Source organism: Bufo bufo, chromosome 1, assembly GCF_905171765.1.
Source record: "Bufo bufo chromosome 1, aBufBuf1.1, whole genome shotgun sequence".
Taxonomy (NCBI): Eukaryota; Metazoa; Chordata; class Amphibia; order Anura; family Bufonidae; genus Bufo; species Bufo bufo.
In genome coordinates, this window is record NC_053389.1 from 446,866,550 (window position 1) to 446,883,706 (window position 17,157).

The 17,157-nt window shown below is 42.7% G+C and overlaps 1 protein-coding gene across 3 annotated transcripts in view; it reads left to right on the top strand.

The window, feature by feature from the left end:
- The window catches only part of NEDD1 (NEDD1 gamma-tubulin ring complex targeting factor), a 108,266-nt gene that overhangs the window by 61,747 nt on the left and 29,362 nt on the right, over positions 1-17,157 (top strand). For all 3 annotated transcript variants that reach the window (XM_040408238.1, XM_040408247.1, XM_040408255.1), the window contains 4 exons: positions 3,239-3,437; positions 5,794-5,968; positions 8,513-8,644; positions 10,098-10,145. In XM_040408238.1, coding sequence (XP_040264172.1) covers positions 3,239-3,437; positions 5,794-5,968; positions 8,513-8,644; positions 10,098-10,145 — 554 coding nt within the window. The remainder of the gene's footprint in view (positions 1-3,238; positions 3,438-5,793; positions 5,969-8,512; positions 8,645-10,097; positions 10,146-17,157) is intronic.

Below are 17,157 nucleotides of genomic sequence, written 5' to 3' on the forward strand. Positions count from 1 at the left end.
GCGTCCCGGCAGCCATGGTAACCATTCAGAAAAAGCTAAATGTCGGGTCCGGCAATGCGCCGAAACGACGTTTAGCTTAAGGCCGGATCCGGATCAATGCCTTTCAATGGGCATTAATTCCGGATCCGGCCTTGCGGCAAGTCTTCAGGATTTTTGGCCGGAGCAAAAAGCGCAGCATGCTGCGGTATTTTCTCCGGCCAAAAAACGTTCCGTTCCGGAACTGAAGATATCCTGATGCATCCTGAACGGATTTCTCTCCATTCAGAATGCATTAGGATAAAACTGATCAGGATTCTTCCGGCATAGAGCCCCGACGACGGAACTCTATGCCGGAAGAAAAGAACGCAGGTGTGAAAGAGCCCTAAAAGTCCAAATAAAAAAGAGGTCAGGGCAGTAATTAGAGTACATGGAGTTATTTCAACATATATAACTAGAAAACCATCCACCAGTTTTTTTTTGTAAAAAAATAAAATAAATGCATAGAACATTTACCTACAGTTAGGGTCCATTCACACGTCCGTAGTGTGTTGCGGATCCGCAGTACACTGTGCCAGCACTCCTATAGAAATGCCTATTCTTGTCCACTATTGCGGACAAGAATAGGACATTTTCTATTTTTTTCCGGGAGCCGTGGACCGGAAATGCGGATGCGGGCAGTACAATGTGTGTTGTCCGCATCCTTTCTGTCCCTATTGAGAATGAATGGGTCCGCACCCGTTCCACAGAATTTCGGAACGGATGCGGACCCATTCTACGGATGTGTGAATGGACCTTTTAATATGTGATTTTAAAAAAGTGATGGAAGTGTCCCTTTAAAGATCCCCTTCTTCAGGCGGGCATGAGACAGCAGGAGGAGACATGGAATTAGCTCAGTGTACAACTCTTCTGTCACACCAGGAAGGCCCACCGCCTCTGCAAGGATGGAGAGAGGAATTGTCTAAAATGCATCTACAGCTTCATAAGGAGGGATTGTGATTTTTTTTTTTTTTTTTTTTTTTAATGATAAGTACGCTTTAATTTCATGATTAACCTTAACCAACTTTCTGATATAGCTAACATCAGAAAGATCTAGATCTTGATATAGCGGACATAAGTTTATCTCCTTTATGATATTACTGTTGGCTGTCATAGGGCAGAAAAATTCTTGTCTGTTCTGGCTAATGAAAATCTGCTGCCTCCACTGTAATATTTAAAGGCTATGGCATTATTTTATTAAAATGGCGACTAACTTTACATCGATAAAAGAAACTTGAAATATTTCTTATTAAAAAAAATGTCTTCCCAACCCTACCCAATTAACATTCTCCATCTTGAGACTGAGACGGACTGTAAATGTACTCCTCCTACCCCTTTCCTCTCCCTGCCCTTCCTTGGGCAGCATGTAATCTGACTCTGTAGTGAACTGACAGTCTGTTTTATTCTCTCAGGATGGATAATGTTAGTTTGGGAGGGGTGGAAGAAAAGAGCTTGGGAAGTGGAGAAAAATGAATTTTTCTCTGATATATTATAAAGTTTCTTTTATTTGCCTCTATCTTTAATTTATACACAGTTTGCTAAAGTATTCAAGAACATTTTTGCTACAGGGATTTATTGAAAAAAATGTGTACTGTTTGGCTTATGCAGCTTCTATGTATCACTGTACATATCAAGCTACAGAATGACAGATTTCATTGTAAATGGCTGACTGCTCAGTCTCCAGTCCTCCTTTTTGCTCACCCGAACAATCATCTAAGATGATTTATACCCAAATGAAAGATTAACTTGGTATTATATCTTACTTATTAGTAAAGAAAAAAAGGGTCAGTCAGCACATCCCAATGCGCAGGTGCTCGTTGTTATGGCTGAAAACACAAAAAAAATACAATGCAACAGCACTCTGCAGAGTGCTGTTGCATTGTATTTTTTTACTTATTAGTAGGGTTGTTTCGGGTATCGAATTTTCAATACCCATTCAATACTTTTGTCTGGCATCGACCTCGATACTGGGATTTGACATTTTATGATACTAGGATGCGCTACTGCGCAGTCTAGTATCGCAGTGCATAGAGCGAGCTGCTATCAGCGAGCGCCATGTTCCCTCAGCAGCACAGGGGAGAAGGAGTCACTCTCTCCCTCCCCCTGTGCCGCCGCTGCCACCAATGAGGGGCGGAGGAGGGGAGGGCGCACTGCGCCACCAATGAACGTTAATTTAATACAAATAGAGGAGGCTGGGTGCAGAATCAAATAGCAGTCACCCAGCCTCTATGAAAGGAAGCTGCGATCAGCAGCAGTTAACCCCGGGGGTTAACTGCCGCGGATCGCAGCTTCCTGTCATAGAGGCTTGGTGACGGCTATGTGATTCTGCTGCCCGCACCCAGCCTCCTGTATTAAACGTTATCATTGGTGGCGCAGTGCACCCCCTCCAGTATTAAAATCATTGGTGGCAGTGGCCGCAGGGTCCCCTCTCCCCTCCTCCTCATTGGTGGAAGTGGCAGCTTCTGATCGGAGCCCCAGCTGTGTAATTGCAGGGCTCCGATCGGTTTCCATGGCTGCCAGGATGCTACTGAAGCCCTGGCGGCCATGGTAATCGCTCTACTGCTGTGTGTGCAAAGCCCATGGCAGCAAGGAGAGTGTGAGATCCTATTCACCCTGATAGATCTCTATTAGGGTGAAATAGGACAAGGGATCAAAAATCAAAAGATCCCAAGTTCTAGCCCCTAAGGGGGGAAATAATTATTAAATAAACAGTAAAAAAAAAACAACACCACCAAAATATTAAGTATAAATCACCCCCTTTCCCAATTTTACATATAAAGTATATAAACAATAAATACATTACACATATTACATATCGCCACGTCTGAAAAGTCCAAACTATTAAAATATTTAAAAAAAATCTCCTATGCGGTGAACGCCGTAACAGAAAAAAAAACCTGCATGATTCGCCATTTATTTTATTTTTTTTCGCCTTGTCCCCTTCCAAAAATAGGATAGGACTGTTCGATTATGGGACGGACGTTCTATAAAATGCGCAACGCACGCAGCTTTTTTTGGTGTTTTTATTTTTTTTCCCGGTGGTATCGAATGGTATAGAGTATCGCAATTTTTTTTTATGGTATCGAAACAACCCTACCTATTAGTAACTTACATTGCTTTTTTATTATGCGATAATGAAGCTTTACTTTAACACTGGTATAGTATCAAACAATAGTTTTGTAATTGTTCATCTGGTAAACTTTATATATCTTTTTTCCTCTAGTCTTCTGCAGACCGTAGTAACTGATTCACCTCTGACTGCTGTCGACTTCATGCCTGATGGAGCAACACTGGCAGTAGGCACATCACGTGGAAAAATTTACCTTTACGATTTAAGAATGTTAAACTCACCGATCAAATCGGTGAATGCCCATAAAACTTCTGTGCAGTGCATTCAGTTTCAACACAGCAGCACACACAAAGTGAGTTCTGCACTTGATCCTTTGGGCATTAATGTTATTCTGTTTTCTTGTTGCGTGATGCAGAATCCAGCCAAGCATATGTGTTTGCACAGTTTTTTTTTTTTCTGTAAAAAAGCCTGTGTTTTACCCAGTTTTCAATCAGTTTAGTCTAGTTTAGCATGGCTCTGTAGTAGCCTTAGCTACTGCCTGAAAACGTGTGTACTCTTACACAGTTCTTCTCCTGGAGATTGTAGCTGATTACAGGTCGGTGTAGCCAAGTTTGTTTCAGACAGCTGAACCAGTCAAAAAGCTTTACATCAGAAAGTGAACAAGAACTTTGAGGGGTAATTCATTGAGGATTCAGGATCATAGGATGAGCATAGTCATCAGATCTCAAGCTCATTGAATGTTGTAGGAATTCCTGTTTTTCATTTGAGGTCCATAGCTAGTATGAGCAGACAACCCATAGTCCATTCATGGACTATTTGATCACATTTCCTGTTGGTAGGGCAAGCTTAGAGATGTGCCCTACCAACATCATGTGTATTTTCAGTACACTGACCAATGTTCTGGTATATGGCAGTACATTATAGTTTAAAGAAACAAAAAATAAATTAAAAAATAAAAGTGGGATTTAAAAAAATCCATAAACCCACTGACACATTTTTTACAATAAACTTTATATATAAAGTCCTAAAAAATGTAATAATATACACTATTTGGCATTGTAACAACCTGTGTATTGCATTTTATAACATCATTTATGATGTCCAACTCGTGGCACCCAGATGGCCCTTTTATTGCAGACTGTTTGCAATTCATTCATAAACTTCTTGTAGGAATAATATAGGAATGGCACAACATACAGTCATAAGAACAGATGCTCCAGAATTGTTAATACGGGGAATAAAAGTACTGACTAAAACAGGAGTGGCGTCCTCTTTAACTTTATGCACACAATTAATGATGAAAATGTGCCCAGAAACTGGCATACATGCCTTCTAGTATACAGTAGTGATGAGCGGCAGGGTAATATTCGAATTCGCGAATATGTTGTAGAATATTTGTCGAATATTCGTTATATTCTACATTTTTTTTACTCGAAAAATTGGCAAGGTAATGATCGCGTAATATGCGAATATTACTTGATAAATACAGGCGTGCATCAAAAACTAATATATAGCACTATAGAATATAGTGCTATATATTTGTTTTTTAGAATATTCGTCTTTTTTTTTTTTTTTTTTTTTTTAATCTGTACAATTGTTCCACTTCGGCATACTCCTCCCTGACAAGCGTCCCTGTCACCATGGGAACGCCTGGGGGTTAGAATATACCATCGGATCTGAGTTTTCACAATCTCTGTACAGTTGTTCCACTTCGGCATACTCCTCCCCGACAAGCGTCCCTGTCACCATGGGAACGCCTGGGCGTTAGAATCGTGAGATCGTGAAAACTCAGATCCGATTATATATTCTAACCCACAGGCGTTCCCATGGTGATGGGGAGGAGTATGCTGAAGTGGAACAACAGTACAGATTGAAAAAAAAGACGAATGTTCTAAAAAACTAAGATATTCGATATAGTGCTATATATTAGTTTTTTTTAGAATATTCGTCATTTTTCCCATCTAAAGTCATGATTCCTCCCTGCTTAAGTTGCTTGTGGGCCAATGACTCATTGGCCCACAAGCAAGAAGCAGGGAGGGATTATGTGTTCAGATGGAAAAAAATGACGAATATTTAAATAACTCATTTATAGTACTATATTCGAAATATTCTCGAATTCTCGAAGTTGTGATATTCGAGATAAAAATTAGCTATTTGAATATTCACGCTCAACACTAGTATACAGTAAGCCAACTAATTGTTGATATAGGCTTAGAATAGACCTTCTGACGTTGCACCAAATTTATCATCCAGCATCAGCCACTGTGATAAATCTTGCACATTTTTAAACAGTCTATTTTTAAAGGGGTTGTTTGAGACTTTTTATATTGATTTCCTATGCTAAGAACAGGCCATCAATATCAGATTAGTGGATGTCTGACTCCCACTACCCCCACAATTAACTTGGCACTCCAGTGAGTGCTGCGGCCTGTGACATCACATTCATCAGTCACATGGCCTAGGCACAGCTCCGACCCATTCAAGTGAATGAGCTGCAATACCAAGCACAGCCACTGTCCATTGGAGTTGTACAAGGAAATAGTGTCAAGGAGCAGCAGTGCGTAATCGGCACCTTTCTCTGCATTTGATCTTGCACTTGACTAGTGAATGAGCTGAGAACAGATGTTGGTTCCTCCTAATAATATCTCCTATTTATGTACACTGTGTACTTATGTAGCTTAATTGTATATATATTTTTTTCTTTTTAGTCCAGCAAAAGTTCAAATAAGCCTTCCTTGGTATCCGCAAATGTAGCAAAGAAAGTGCCGACCAAGTCAACTCATACCGTAAAAGACTTACCGGCCAGTTTAGCAGCACCAGCACTTACACAAGCAGCAGTGACGGTGGATAGTAGGGGTCTTGAAATGAATAATGCCAAACCTGGTATGAATGTGTTTTGTGTTCTGTTCATAATTTTGTATTTTGGTGTTCTCCAGTGTTTTTCTGTTGGAGCTACACAGTAATGTAAAGTTGGATTCAACTTTGGTAAACATTCTAAATAGGTTGGAAAGGATCTGTCCTATGTTTGCATCTGGTTGTCTGGCCCCAGCCTGATGTGGCAAAAACAACTGCCTTTCATAATGTTGAACTTTTAGTTGGATTTCAACATGTTCGACCCTTTGTTCTCAAGGGAGATAAGTTCAGCCAGGCATGGATGTGGAAGATGGGAGAAATAGAGGTTGTCTGAATGAACAGCTATCTAAGGGCTCATCAACACGACCGTAGCTTGTTTAGCGGTCCGCAAAACACGGATACTGGCCATGTGCGTTCCTCATTTTGCTGAACAAAACCTTCTGCCCTCTGTAGAACAGTCCTATCCTTGTCTATAATACGGACAATAATAGGACATGTTGTATTTTTTTTACAGGTGCAACAGAACGGTCATACGGATGCAGACAACACATGGTGTGCTGACCGCATCTTTTGCAGTCCCATTGAAGTGAATTGACCATCACAAAATGCAGATTGGATGCAGAAAAAAATACTTTAGTGCATGAGCCTTAAGGCATATGGCCACGTTTATATGGCAGACGCAATTTCTGTCTACCTAACGTTGCTATGCTGCCTATTGAGGCACTCAGTTAGTAAGGGTACTATCACACTAGCGGCAGGACGGATCCGACAGGCTGTTCACCCTGTCGGATTGGTCCTGCCGCTATTTCGCCGGACCGCCGCTTCGTCCATTTTGACTATAATGGGGATGGGGGCGGAGCTCCGGCGCAGCACGGCAGTTCGCGGTGAGAGGCTGCCGGATTAAAAAGTCGGACATGCAGTACTTTTAGTCCGGCGGCCTGTCGCCGTGCACTGCCGTGCTGCGCCGGAGCTCCGCCCCCATCCCCATTATAGTCAATGGGGATGGAGCGGTGGCACGGCGAAATAGCGGCAGGATGGATCTGAGAGGGTGAACAGCCTGTCGGATGAGTCCTGCCGCTAGTGTGAAAGTAGCCTAATAGAGCTTTTTGTCACAGAGAATATTTTCAGAATATGAACTACTGTTTAAAGTGAACCTGTCTCCTCTCCTGACATGTCTGTTTTAGTAACTACCGTATTTGCATCCCCCATGTAATAACAGTTCTGGGGCATCTATTCCTATGTCTGTATGTTGTGCCATTCCTGTATTATTCCTGCTACAACTTTACAAATTAATTTCAGTAAAGGTACTGCTGGGTGTTACCAGGAGCGGGTGTGTCTGACTCTGCCCAATCAGTGCTGCTGGTATCAGACACTGCAAGGACACCCATGCATCTGTACCTTTACTGAAAATTGCTGGTAATACATTTATACTTCTGGTAGAAATAGCAAAGGAATGGCACAACATAGATTCATAAGAATAGACACTTCAGAATTGTTAGTACATGGGGAATGCAAGTAGTTGCTAAAACAGGCTTGTTAAGATTTAATGTTCTAATTATGACATGTCAGCTGCTGAAAAACAAAAATTGTGAAATTGGAAATTTTTTATATTTTTTTTATGTAACTATCATTTGAATCATATTTAATAAAAGCCTGATATAAATAATGTGGCATGCTATATAACAGTTAGGATGTGGCCTATTTAAATTTTCTATTTTTTCATTCCCACCTTCCGAGAGCACTTTAGCGCTGCCCTACTCTCTTCTGAAACGGCCTAAGCCAGCGCTACAGACCGCCCATTTGTGCCGGTGACGTCATGGCACCCTCCTCTAATACAGCCTAGGGCACCACTACAGACCGCTCATTTGCTACACAGAAGTCTCCGCCTAGCATAGTGAGGAGAAACCCAGTATGTTACCGGCAGTAAACAAATAGTATACCTTGCCCTGCGCGATGCAGCGCAAGGCAAGAGGGAGCATCGGAGCAAGGAAACGCTTCGATGCTCCACTCATAGATAGTAAATAAGTAAAGAGTCTATATCCGGGTTCAGCTCTGAACCTAGACAACCTAGACCCCTTTAATGGGATTTTCCAGGTTCATAGCTGAACCCGGACATACCCATATTTTCACCCAGGCAGCCCACCTGATGTTAGCATTGGAGCTAGATCACGCAGGGCAAAGGCTCTTTTGTTTACAATAATACACTGCCAGGCGGAAGCTTCCGTTTACCGGCTAGGGCAGCGCTAAAGCCTGCCCATCAGTGCCGGTGACGTCACCAGGCCTCCTGGCAGTGCCACGGAGAGCCCGGTTCGTCACTGGAACTCCTGAAAATGCCTTCGTCCTGCGCGATTTAGCAAAGGAGAGCATCGGAGCATGAACTGCTCCGATGCTCAAGTCAGGGGGCTGCCTCGGTGAAAAGGGAGGTATATCCGGGTTCAGCTGTGAACCCGGACAACCCCTTTAATTCTGCACTGCAATTGGTTGTCGACAGCTAAAAGGCTAGTTATGTCATTGGATCATAATATATTTTTGTTTTTTGCCATGTTAATTTATGTTTTCCTTATTCCCCCCTAGGTATTCCACATAGCACAAGTCTTGATGTAATACCATCAAAAGAAACAGACTTTGCTAAGACATCAGACTTAAAATCAGTAGATTCTTTTGGAAGAAGTAGTCTGGGTGACATATTTTCTCCAGTACGTGAGGGTAAGTTTTTTATTTTATTAAAGTGGTTTCCATTGCTTTTTCTATTGATGCCTGTCTTCAGGATTGGCCATGTATCTCATAATGGATTGAGATAGTTACTGCCCCAATTGAAGAGAATGGGAGCAGCACTACAGTAAAAATCACTGTCTACTTCACACATTGGACTGAGTTGTGTAGTTCTGGTCCTGGAGCTACTCCAAAACAGCTGATTGACGAGGTGTCGGACCCCTGCCAGTGATGGCCTGTACTAAGAATAGTCCATCAATACTGGACAGCCCCATTAAAAGGGTATTGACATCTCAGACATATTGCTAAGATATGCTGTCAATGTCAGATAGGTGTGGTCCCTCTGGGACCTGCTCCAGGTTCAGCCACCCTCCATTCACTGCTTACCATTCAACACTGTGGGACAAATGAAAACAGCTAGTAACAGTCAATGTAGAGTATTCCACGTATGCACAGTGTGCTTTTCCATTCACTTTGTGGGCCCTGTTTCGGAGATAGGAGTGGTTACCAGAGGTGGAATTCGTTCCTATCTGACATTGAGGGCATATCCTGGTGATATGGCATCAATGTCTGAGATGGGCCAACCCCTGTAAGTACAGTATGTCTAATAAAGAACATTTGTTTTATACAGTGAGTTGAGATGCTGCAGATTTTTCATTATGTTAGGCAGGCCACTTTCACATTTGCGCTTTGTATTCCTTTTTGTGAGCGGCAGAGGATCTCAAAACCGGAACAGAATTCTTTCGTTTGATCTAATATATCAGGATGCATTTGTTCCTTTCGGATGTAGTTGTATTAGATCGAAACTGAACAAACTGGATCTGGCACTAAAAACAATGTAAGTCAATTGGTGACGGATCCTTTTTTTTTTTTTTTTGGTTCAAAATAAAACAGATCTGGCACATTGTTTTTAGTGCCAGATGTGGTTTGTTCTATTTCACGGACCGGACACGAAACTGCAGCTTTCAGTGGTTTTGTGTTCAGTCACAAAATGGAACAAACCAGAACAGATTGCATTCTGATCGATACTGATCTGTTTGTGAAACGTGTTGCTCCGATTTTGAGATCCTCTGCCGAATCTCAAAACCAGAATACAAAGTGCAGATGGGAAAGTAGCCTTACATAGGAATTTTGCAGCAGTCTCATCATGTTGCATATCTGCAGCATCCCATGGATTTGAAAATCTGTAGCATGCCCTTATATCCAAAGCAAAAATTTGATTTTGAAAATCCCATAATCAAAAATCTGTTTTTGAAAATTCCATTCACTTGTATTGTACTGTAATTTACATTGAATTTTTTGGTGCAAAATTCTCAACAAATGTGCCATAATTGATTGTGGCCTTAAGATGCCTTGAAGTTGTTTTGTTAATTTGGTGTTTTTATACATGCATATCATGTCTTTATGAAATATATGTATATTTTTTATATATTTTTCTCCCCTGAAGATGCTTTACACTTGAGAGTAATGGAAGAGTTTGCATCTAAAGGAAACGGTATGTGATATCGATTTTGTTGAATATTGAGACCTTATATAATGTAGTAGAACGCAACTTTATTGGTTAATGAAAAACAGCAACAGTTGTGAGAGGCCCACAATAATATCAGTAATTATGCTTAACCACTTTAGGATTTGGACTACTTTGAGCCTTAAAGGGCTACTAAATCCACATTCCAAAAAAAAATAAAAAATACAAACAGTACCTAACAATCTCCTTATGTGTCTTTATTTGTTCTTGTTTCGTAAGATTATACTCACAGTTGTCCTGAAATTTGTTATTTATGACCTCTATTGCATCTCTGCAGTGATTGTTACCCAGCTTTCCCAGACAGCTGAATTCCAAATTTGCCTGCCTTTATATAGCTAAACCAGGAACTTTTAATAGACTGCAGAATAATAAATCTTCCAAGGCAAATCCCCCTCATCACTCCTAAATAGTGCCATAGCAGATTTGCCTTTTACGATCCCGGGAAAACAATAATGTAAGTGTAACATTATCTGGACAGTGTGTACAGCTCCACGTGACTTATAATCCCTCCTGTAATACATTCAGGCAACCTGGGAAAGCTGGGTAACACTTTCTGTAGTGTCAATGCACTGGTACTGTATAGTCTACCTGCACAAACAGGAGGGGGGTGATTTGTAAGAGGTTTTGCAGTTTCCTTTTTCACAGTACTTTGTGTCCATTGAAGTGTATTAAGCTCCGTCCCTTTTCCAAGTTTCCTTGTCTGTAAGGTCATGTCAGTGCACAGAATCTGTCCCCATCTGAAGATGAAGGAGCTGGGAGGAAGGGGGCACTTCTCTGACTGCAGGAACTCTGCTAAAAAACTGTTTTTGGTAGCAGTTTGCCTATATGCATGCAGAAAAAGTTATAGGCAAATTTTCCTTAGCAGGTTATGCTTTTTCCTATTTTTATATTTTTTAGGGGTTACTGTCCCTGTAAAGTGAATGGAACAATGAACTAACATATGGGACTACCACTCCATTCTGCAGTTTTACTGCATTCGCTGACTAGCAGCCTCTGCCAGACTCCAAAGCTCAGAATGAGCAGAGATTTAAAGGCTACGAACACCTTTGGGGGAAGTTTTGGCATTGTACTCATTTTGGTCTAAAAATCATTCTTTCAGTTAGGCCCCTTTCACACGGGCGAGTATTCCGTGCGGATGCCATGCGTGAGTTGAACGCATTGCACCCACACTGAATACCGACCCATTAATTTCTATGGGGCTGTTCACATGAGCAGTGATTTTCACGCATCACTTGTGCGTTGCGTGAAAATCGCAGCATGCTCTATATTCTTTCACGTAACGCAGGCCCCATAGAAGTGAATGGGGTTGCGTGAAAATCGCAAGCAAGTGCGGATGCGGTGCGATTTTCACGCACGGTTGCTAGAAGACGATCGTGATGGAGACCCGATAATTATTATTTTGCCTTATAACATGGTTATAAGGGAAAATAATAGCATTGTGAATACAGAATGCATAGTAAAACAGCGCTGGAGGGAAAAAATAAAAATAAAAAATAATTTAACTCACCTTAGTCCACTTGATCGCGGAGGCCAGCATCTCCTTCTGTCTCCTTTGCTGAACAGGACCTGTGGTGAGCATTCATTACAGGAAATCGACCTGTGGTGACGTCACTTCGGTCATCACATGATCTTTTTCCATGGTGATGGATCATGTGATGACTGGAGTGACTTCACCACAGGTCATTTTCCTGTAATGAATGCTCACCACAGGTCCTGTTCAGCAAAGGAGACAGAAGGAGATGCCGGCCTCCGCGATCAAGTGGATTAAGGTGAGTTAAATTATTATTTTTTTTAAATTAACCCCTCCAGCGCTATTTTACTATGCATTCTGTATTCAGAATGCTATTATTTCCCCTTATAACCATGTTATAAGGGAAAATAATACAATCTACAGAACACCGATTCCAAGCCCGAACTTCTGTGAAGTAGTATTGGTACCAAACATGCGTGATTTTTCTCACGCGAGTGCAAAACGCATTACAATGTTTTGCACTCGCGCGGAAAAATCGCGGGCGTTCCCGTAGCGCACCCGCACATTTTCCCGCAACGCCCGTCTGAAAGAGGTCTTAGTCTTTATTAAAACTTGTTAACAGTTTGTCCCATACAACTTTCACTTTAACCCCTTAGGGACTTAGGGCGTAACCGGTACACCCTGTTTCCCGAGTCCTAACTGGTACGTCCTAACTTTAAACAGACATTGCGGCGCGGCGGGGGTTAATAGGAACAGGATGCCCGCTGAAATCATTCAGCGGGCATCCTGTCACAACGCCCTGTCACAACGCCTGCGATCGCCGCAAACCGCAGGTCAATTCAGACCTACGGTTTGGCGGTGCCATCGGGTCCCCATGCGGCTGTAGGGGGGACCCGATAGCATGGAAGGCAGTGCGATGTCTAAGGAAGGCATCGCGCTGCCTTCCGGTGAAGAGCCTGTGAGATCCAGCCCCCTGGATCTCACAGGCCGTAAGCTGTATGAGTAATACACACAGTATTACTCATACAGCCAATGCATTCCAATACAGAAGTATTGGAATGCATTGTAAAGGATTAGACCCCCAAAAGTTCAAGTCCCAAAGTGGGACAAAAAAATAAAGTGAAAAAAAAAAAAAAAAGTTGGAAAAATAACGTTTTCCTTAACCACCTCAGGACCGCCGTACGCAGGATTGCGTCTTTGCGGCGGTCCTGTTGTTCTGGGTGGACGCGCCGGTGCGTCCTCTCGCGAGACGCGAGATTTCCTGTGAACGCGCGCACACAGACGCGCGCGTTCACAGGATCGGAAGGTAAGCGAGTGGATCTCCAGCCTGCCAGCGGCGATCGTTCGCTGGCAGGCTGGAGATGTGATTTTTTTAACCCCTAACAGGTATATTAGACGCTGTTTTGATAACAGCGTCTAATATACCTGCTACCTGGTCCTCTGGTGGTCCCCTTTGTTTGGATCGACCACCAGAGGACACAGGCAGCTCAGTAATATGTTGCACCAAGCACCACTACACTACACCCCCCCCCCCCCCCCCGTCACTTATTAACCCCTTATTAGCCCTTGATCACCCCTGATCACCCCATATAGACTCCCTGATCACCCCCCTGTCATTGATTACCCCCCTGTCATTGATCACCCCCCTGTAAAGCTCCATTCAGATGTCCGCATGATTTTTACGGATCCACTGATAGACTGATCGGATCCGTAAAAATCATACGGACGTCTGAATGCAGCCTTACAGGGGAGTGATAAATGACGGAGGTGATCACCCCATATAGACTCCCTGATCACCCCCCTGTCATTGATCACCCCCCTGTAAAGCTCCATTCAGATGTCCGCATGATTTTTACGGATAGACTGATCGGATCCGTAAAAATCATACGGACGTCTGAATGCAGCCTTACAGGGGAGTGATCAATGACTGTGGTGATCACCCCATATAGACTCCCTGATCACCCCCCTGTCATTGATTACCCCTCTGTCATTGATCACCCCCCTGTAAAGCTCCATTCAGATGTCCGCATGATTTTTACGGATCCACTGATAGACTGATCGGATCCGTAAAAATCATACGGGCGTCTGAATGCAGCCTTACAGGGGAGTGATCAATGACTGTGGTGATCACCCCATATAGACTCCCTGATCACCCCCCTGTCATTGATTACCCCTCTGTCATTGATCACCCCCCTGTAAAGCTCCATTCAGATGTCCGCATGATTTTTACGGATCCACTGATAGACTGATCGGATTCGTAAAAATCATACGGACGTCTGAATGCAGCCTTACAGGGGAGTGATCAATGACTGTGGTGATCACCCCATATAGACTCCCTGATCACCCCCCTGTCATTGATTACCCCTCTGTCATTGATCACCCCCCTGTAAAGCTCCATTCAGATGTCCGCATGATTTTTACGGATCCACTGATAGACTGATCGGATCCGTAAAAATCATACGGACGTCTGAATGCAGCCTTACAGGGGAGTGATCAATGACTGTGGTGATCACCCCATATAGACTCCCTGATCACCCCCCTGTCATTGATTACCCCTCTGTCATTGATCACCCCCCTGTAAAGCTCCATTCAGATGTCCGCATGATTTTTACGGATCCACTGATAGACTGATCGGATCCGTAAAAATCATACGGACGTCTGAATGCAGCCTTACAGGGGGGTGATCAATGACAGTTGGGTGATCACCCCATATAGACTCCCTGATCACCCCCCTGTCATTGATCACCCCCCCTGTCATTGATCACCCCCCTGTCATTGATCCCCCCCCCCCCCCCCTCTGTAAGTCACATATTCCACTAACTTGTGACAAAAAATAAAATCTCACATGAACTCACCATACCCCTCACGGAATCCAAATGCGTAAAATTTTTTAGACATTTATATTCCAGACTTCTTCTCACGCTTTAGGGCCCCTAGAATGCCAGGGCAGTATAAATACCCCACATGTGACCCCATTTCGGAAAGAAGACACCCCCAGGTATTCCGTGAGGGGCATATTGAGTCCATGAAAGATTGAAATTTTTGTCCCAAGTTAGCGGAACGGGAGACTTTGTGAGAAAAAAATAAAAAATATCAATTTCCGCTAACTTGTGCCAAAAAAAAAAAATTTCTATGAACTCGCCATGCCCCTCATTGAATACCTTGGGGTGTCTTCTTTCCAAAATGGGGTCACATGTGGGGTATTTATACTGCCCTGGCATTCTAGGGGCCCCAAAGCGTGAGAAGAAGTCTGGTATCCAAATGTCTAAAAATGCCCTCCTAAAAGGAATTTGGGCCCCTTTGCGCATCTAGGCTGCAAAAAAGTGTCACACATCTGGTATCGCCGTACTCAGGAGAAGTTGGGGAATGTGTTTTGGGGTGTCATTTTACATATACCCATGCTGGGTGAGATAAATATCTTGGTCAAATGCCAACTTTGTATAAAAAAATGGAAAAAGTTGTCTTTTGCCAAGATATTTCTCTCACCCAGCATGGGTATATGTAAAAAGACACCCCAAAACACATTCCCCAACGTCTCCTGAATACGGCGATACCAGATGTGTGACACTTTTTTGCAGCCTAGGTGGGCAAAGGGGCCCACATTCCAAAGAGCACCTTTCGGATTTCACTGGTCATTTACCTACTTACCACACATTAGGGCCCCTGGAAAATGCCAGGGCAGTATAACTACCCCACAAGTGACCCCATTTTGGAAAGAAGACACCCCAAGGTATTCCGTGAGGGGCATGGCGAGTTCCTAGAATTTTTTATTTTTTGTCACAAGTTAGTGGAAAATGATTTTTTTTTTTTTTTTTTTTTTTTTCATACAAAGTCTCATATTCCACTAACTTGTGACAAAAAATAAAAACTTCCATGAACTCACTATGCCCATCAGCGAATACCCTGGGGTCTCTTCTTTCCAAAATGGGGTCACTTGTGGGGTAGTTATACTGCCCTGGCATTCTAGGGGCCCAAATGTGTGGTAAGGAGTTTGAAATCAAATTCTGTAAAAAATGACGAGTGAAATCCGAAAGGTGCTCTTTGGAATATGGGCCCCTTTGCCCACCTAGGCTGCAAAAAAGTGTCACACATCTGGTATCTCCGTACTCAGGAGAAGGTGGAGAATGTGTTTTGGGGTGTCATTTTACATATACCCATGCTGGGTGAGAGAAATATCTTGGCAAAAGACAACTTTTCCCATTTTTTTATACAAAGTTGGCATTTGACCAAGATATTTATCTCACCCAGCATGGGTATATGTAAAAAGACACCCCAAAACACATTCCCCAACGTCTCCTGAATACGGCGATACCAGATGTGTGACACTTTTTTGCAGCCTAGGTGGGCAAAGGGGCCCACATTCCAAAGAGCACCTTTCGGATTTCACTGGTCATTTACCTACTTACCACACATTAGGGCCCCTGGAAAATGCCAGGGCAGTATAACTACCCCACAAGTGACCCCATTTTGGAAAGAAGACACCCCAAGGTATTCCGTGAGGGGCATGGCGAGTTCCTAGAATTTTTTATTTTTTGTCACAAGTTAGTGGAAAATGATGATTTTTTTTTTTTTTTTTTTTTTTCATACAAAGTCTCATATTCCACTAACTTGTGACAAAAAATAAAAACTTCCATGAACTCACTATGCCCATCAGCGAATACCCTGGGGTCTCTTCTTTCCAAAATGGGGTCACTTGTGGGGTAGTTATACTGCCCTGGTATTCTAGGGGCCCAAATGTGTGGTAAGGAGTTTGAAATCAAATTCTGTAAAAAATGACGAGTGAAATTCGAAAGGTGCTCTTTGGAATGTGGGCCCCTTTGCCCATCTAGGCTGCAAAAAAGTGTCACACATCTGGTATCTCCGTACTCAGGAGAAGGTGGGGAATGTGTTTTGGGGTGTCTTTTTACATATACCCATGCTGGGTGAGAGAAATATCTTGGCAAAAGACAACTTTTCCCATTTTTTTATACAAAGTTGGCATTTGACCAAGATATTTATCTCACCCAGCATGGGTATATGTAAAAAGACACCCCAAAACACATTCCCCAACTTCTACTGAATACGGAGATACCAGATGTGTGACACTTTTTTGCAGCCTAGGTGGGCAAAGGGGCCCACATTCCAAAGAGCACCTTTCGGATTTCACTCGTCATTTTTTACAGAATTTGATTTCAAACTCCTTACCACACATTTGGGCCCCTAGAATGCCAGGGCAGTATAACTACCCCACAAGTGACCCCATTTTGGAAAGAAGAGACCCCAAGGTATTTCGTGATGGGCATAGTGAGTTCATGGAAGTTTTTATTTTTTGTCACAAGTTAGTGGAATATGAGACTTTGTAAGAAAAAAAAAAAAAAAGAAAAAAATCATCATTTTCCGCTAACTTGTGACAAAAAATAAAAAGTTCTATGAACTCACTATGCCCATCAGCGAATACCTTAGGGTGTGTATTTTCCGAAATGGGGTCATTTGTGGGGTGTTTGTACTGTCTGGGCATTGTAGAACCTC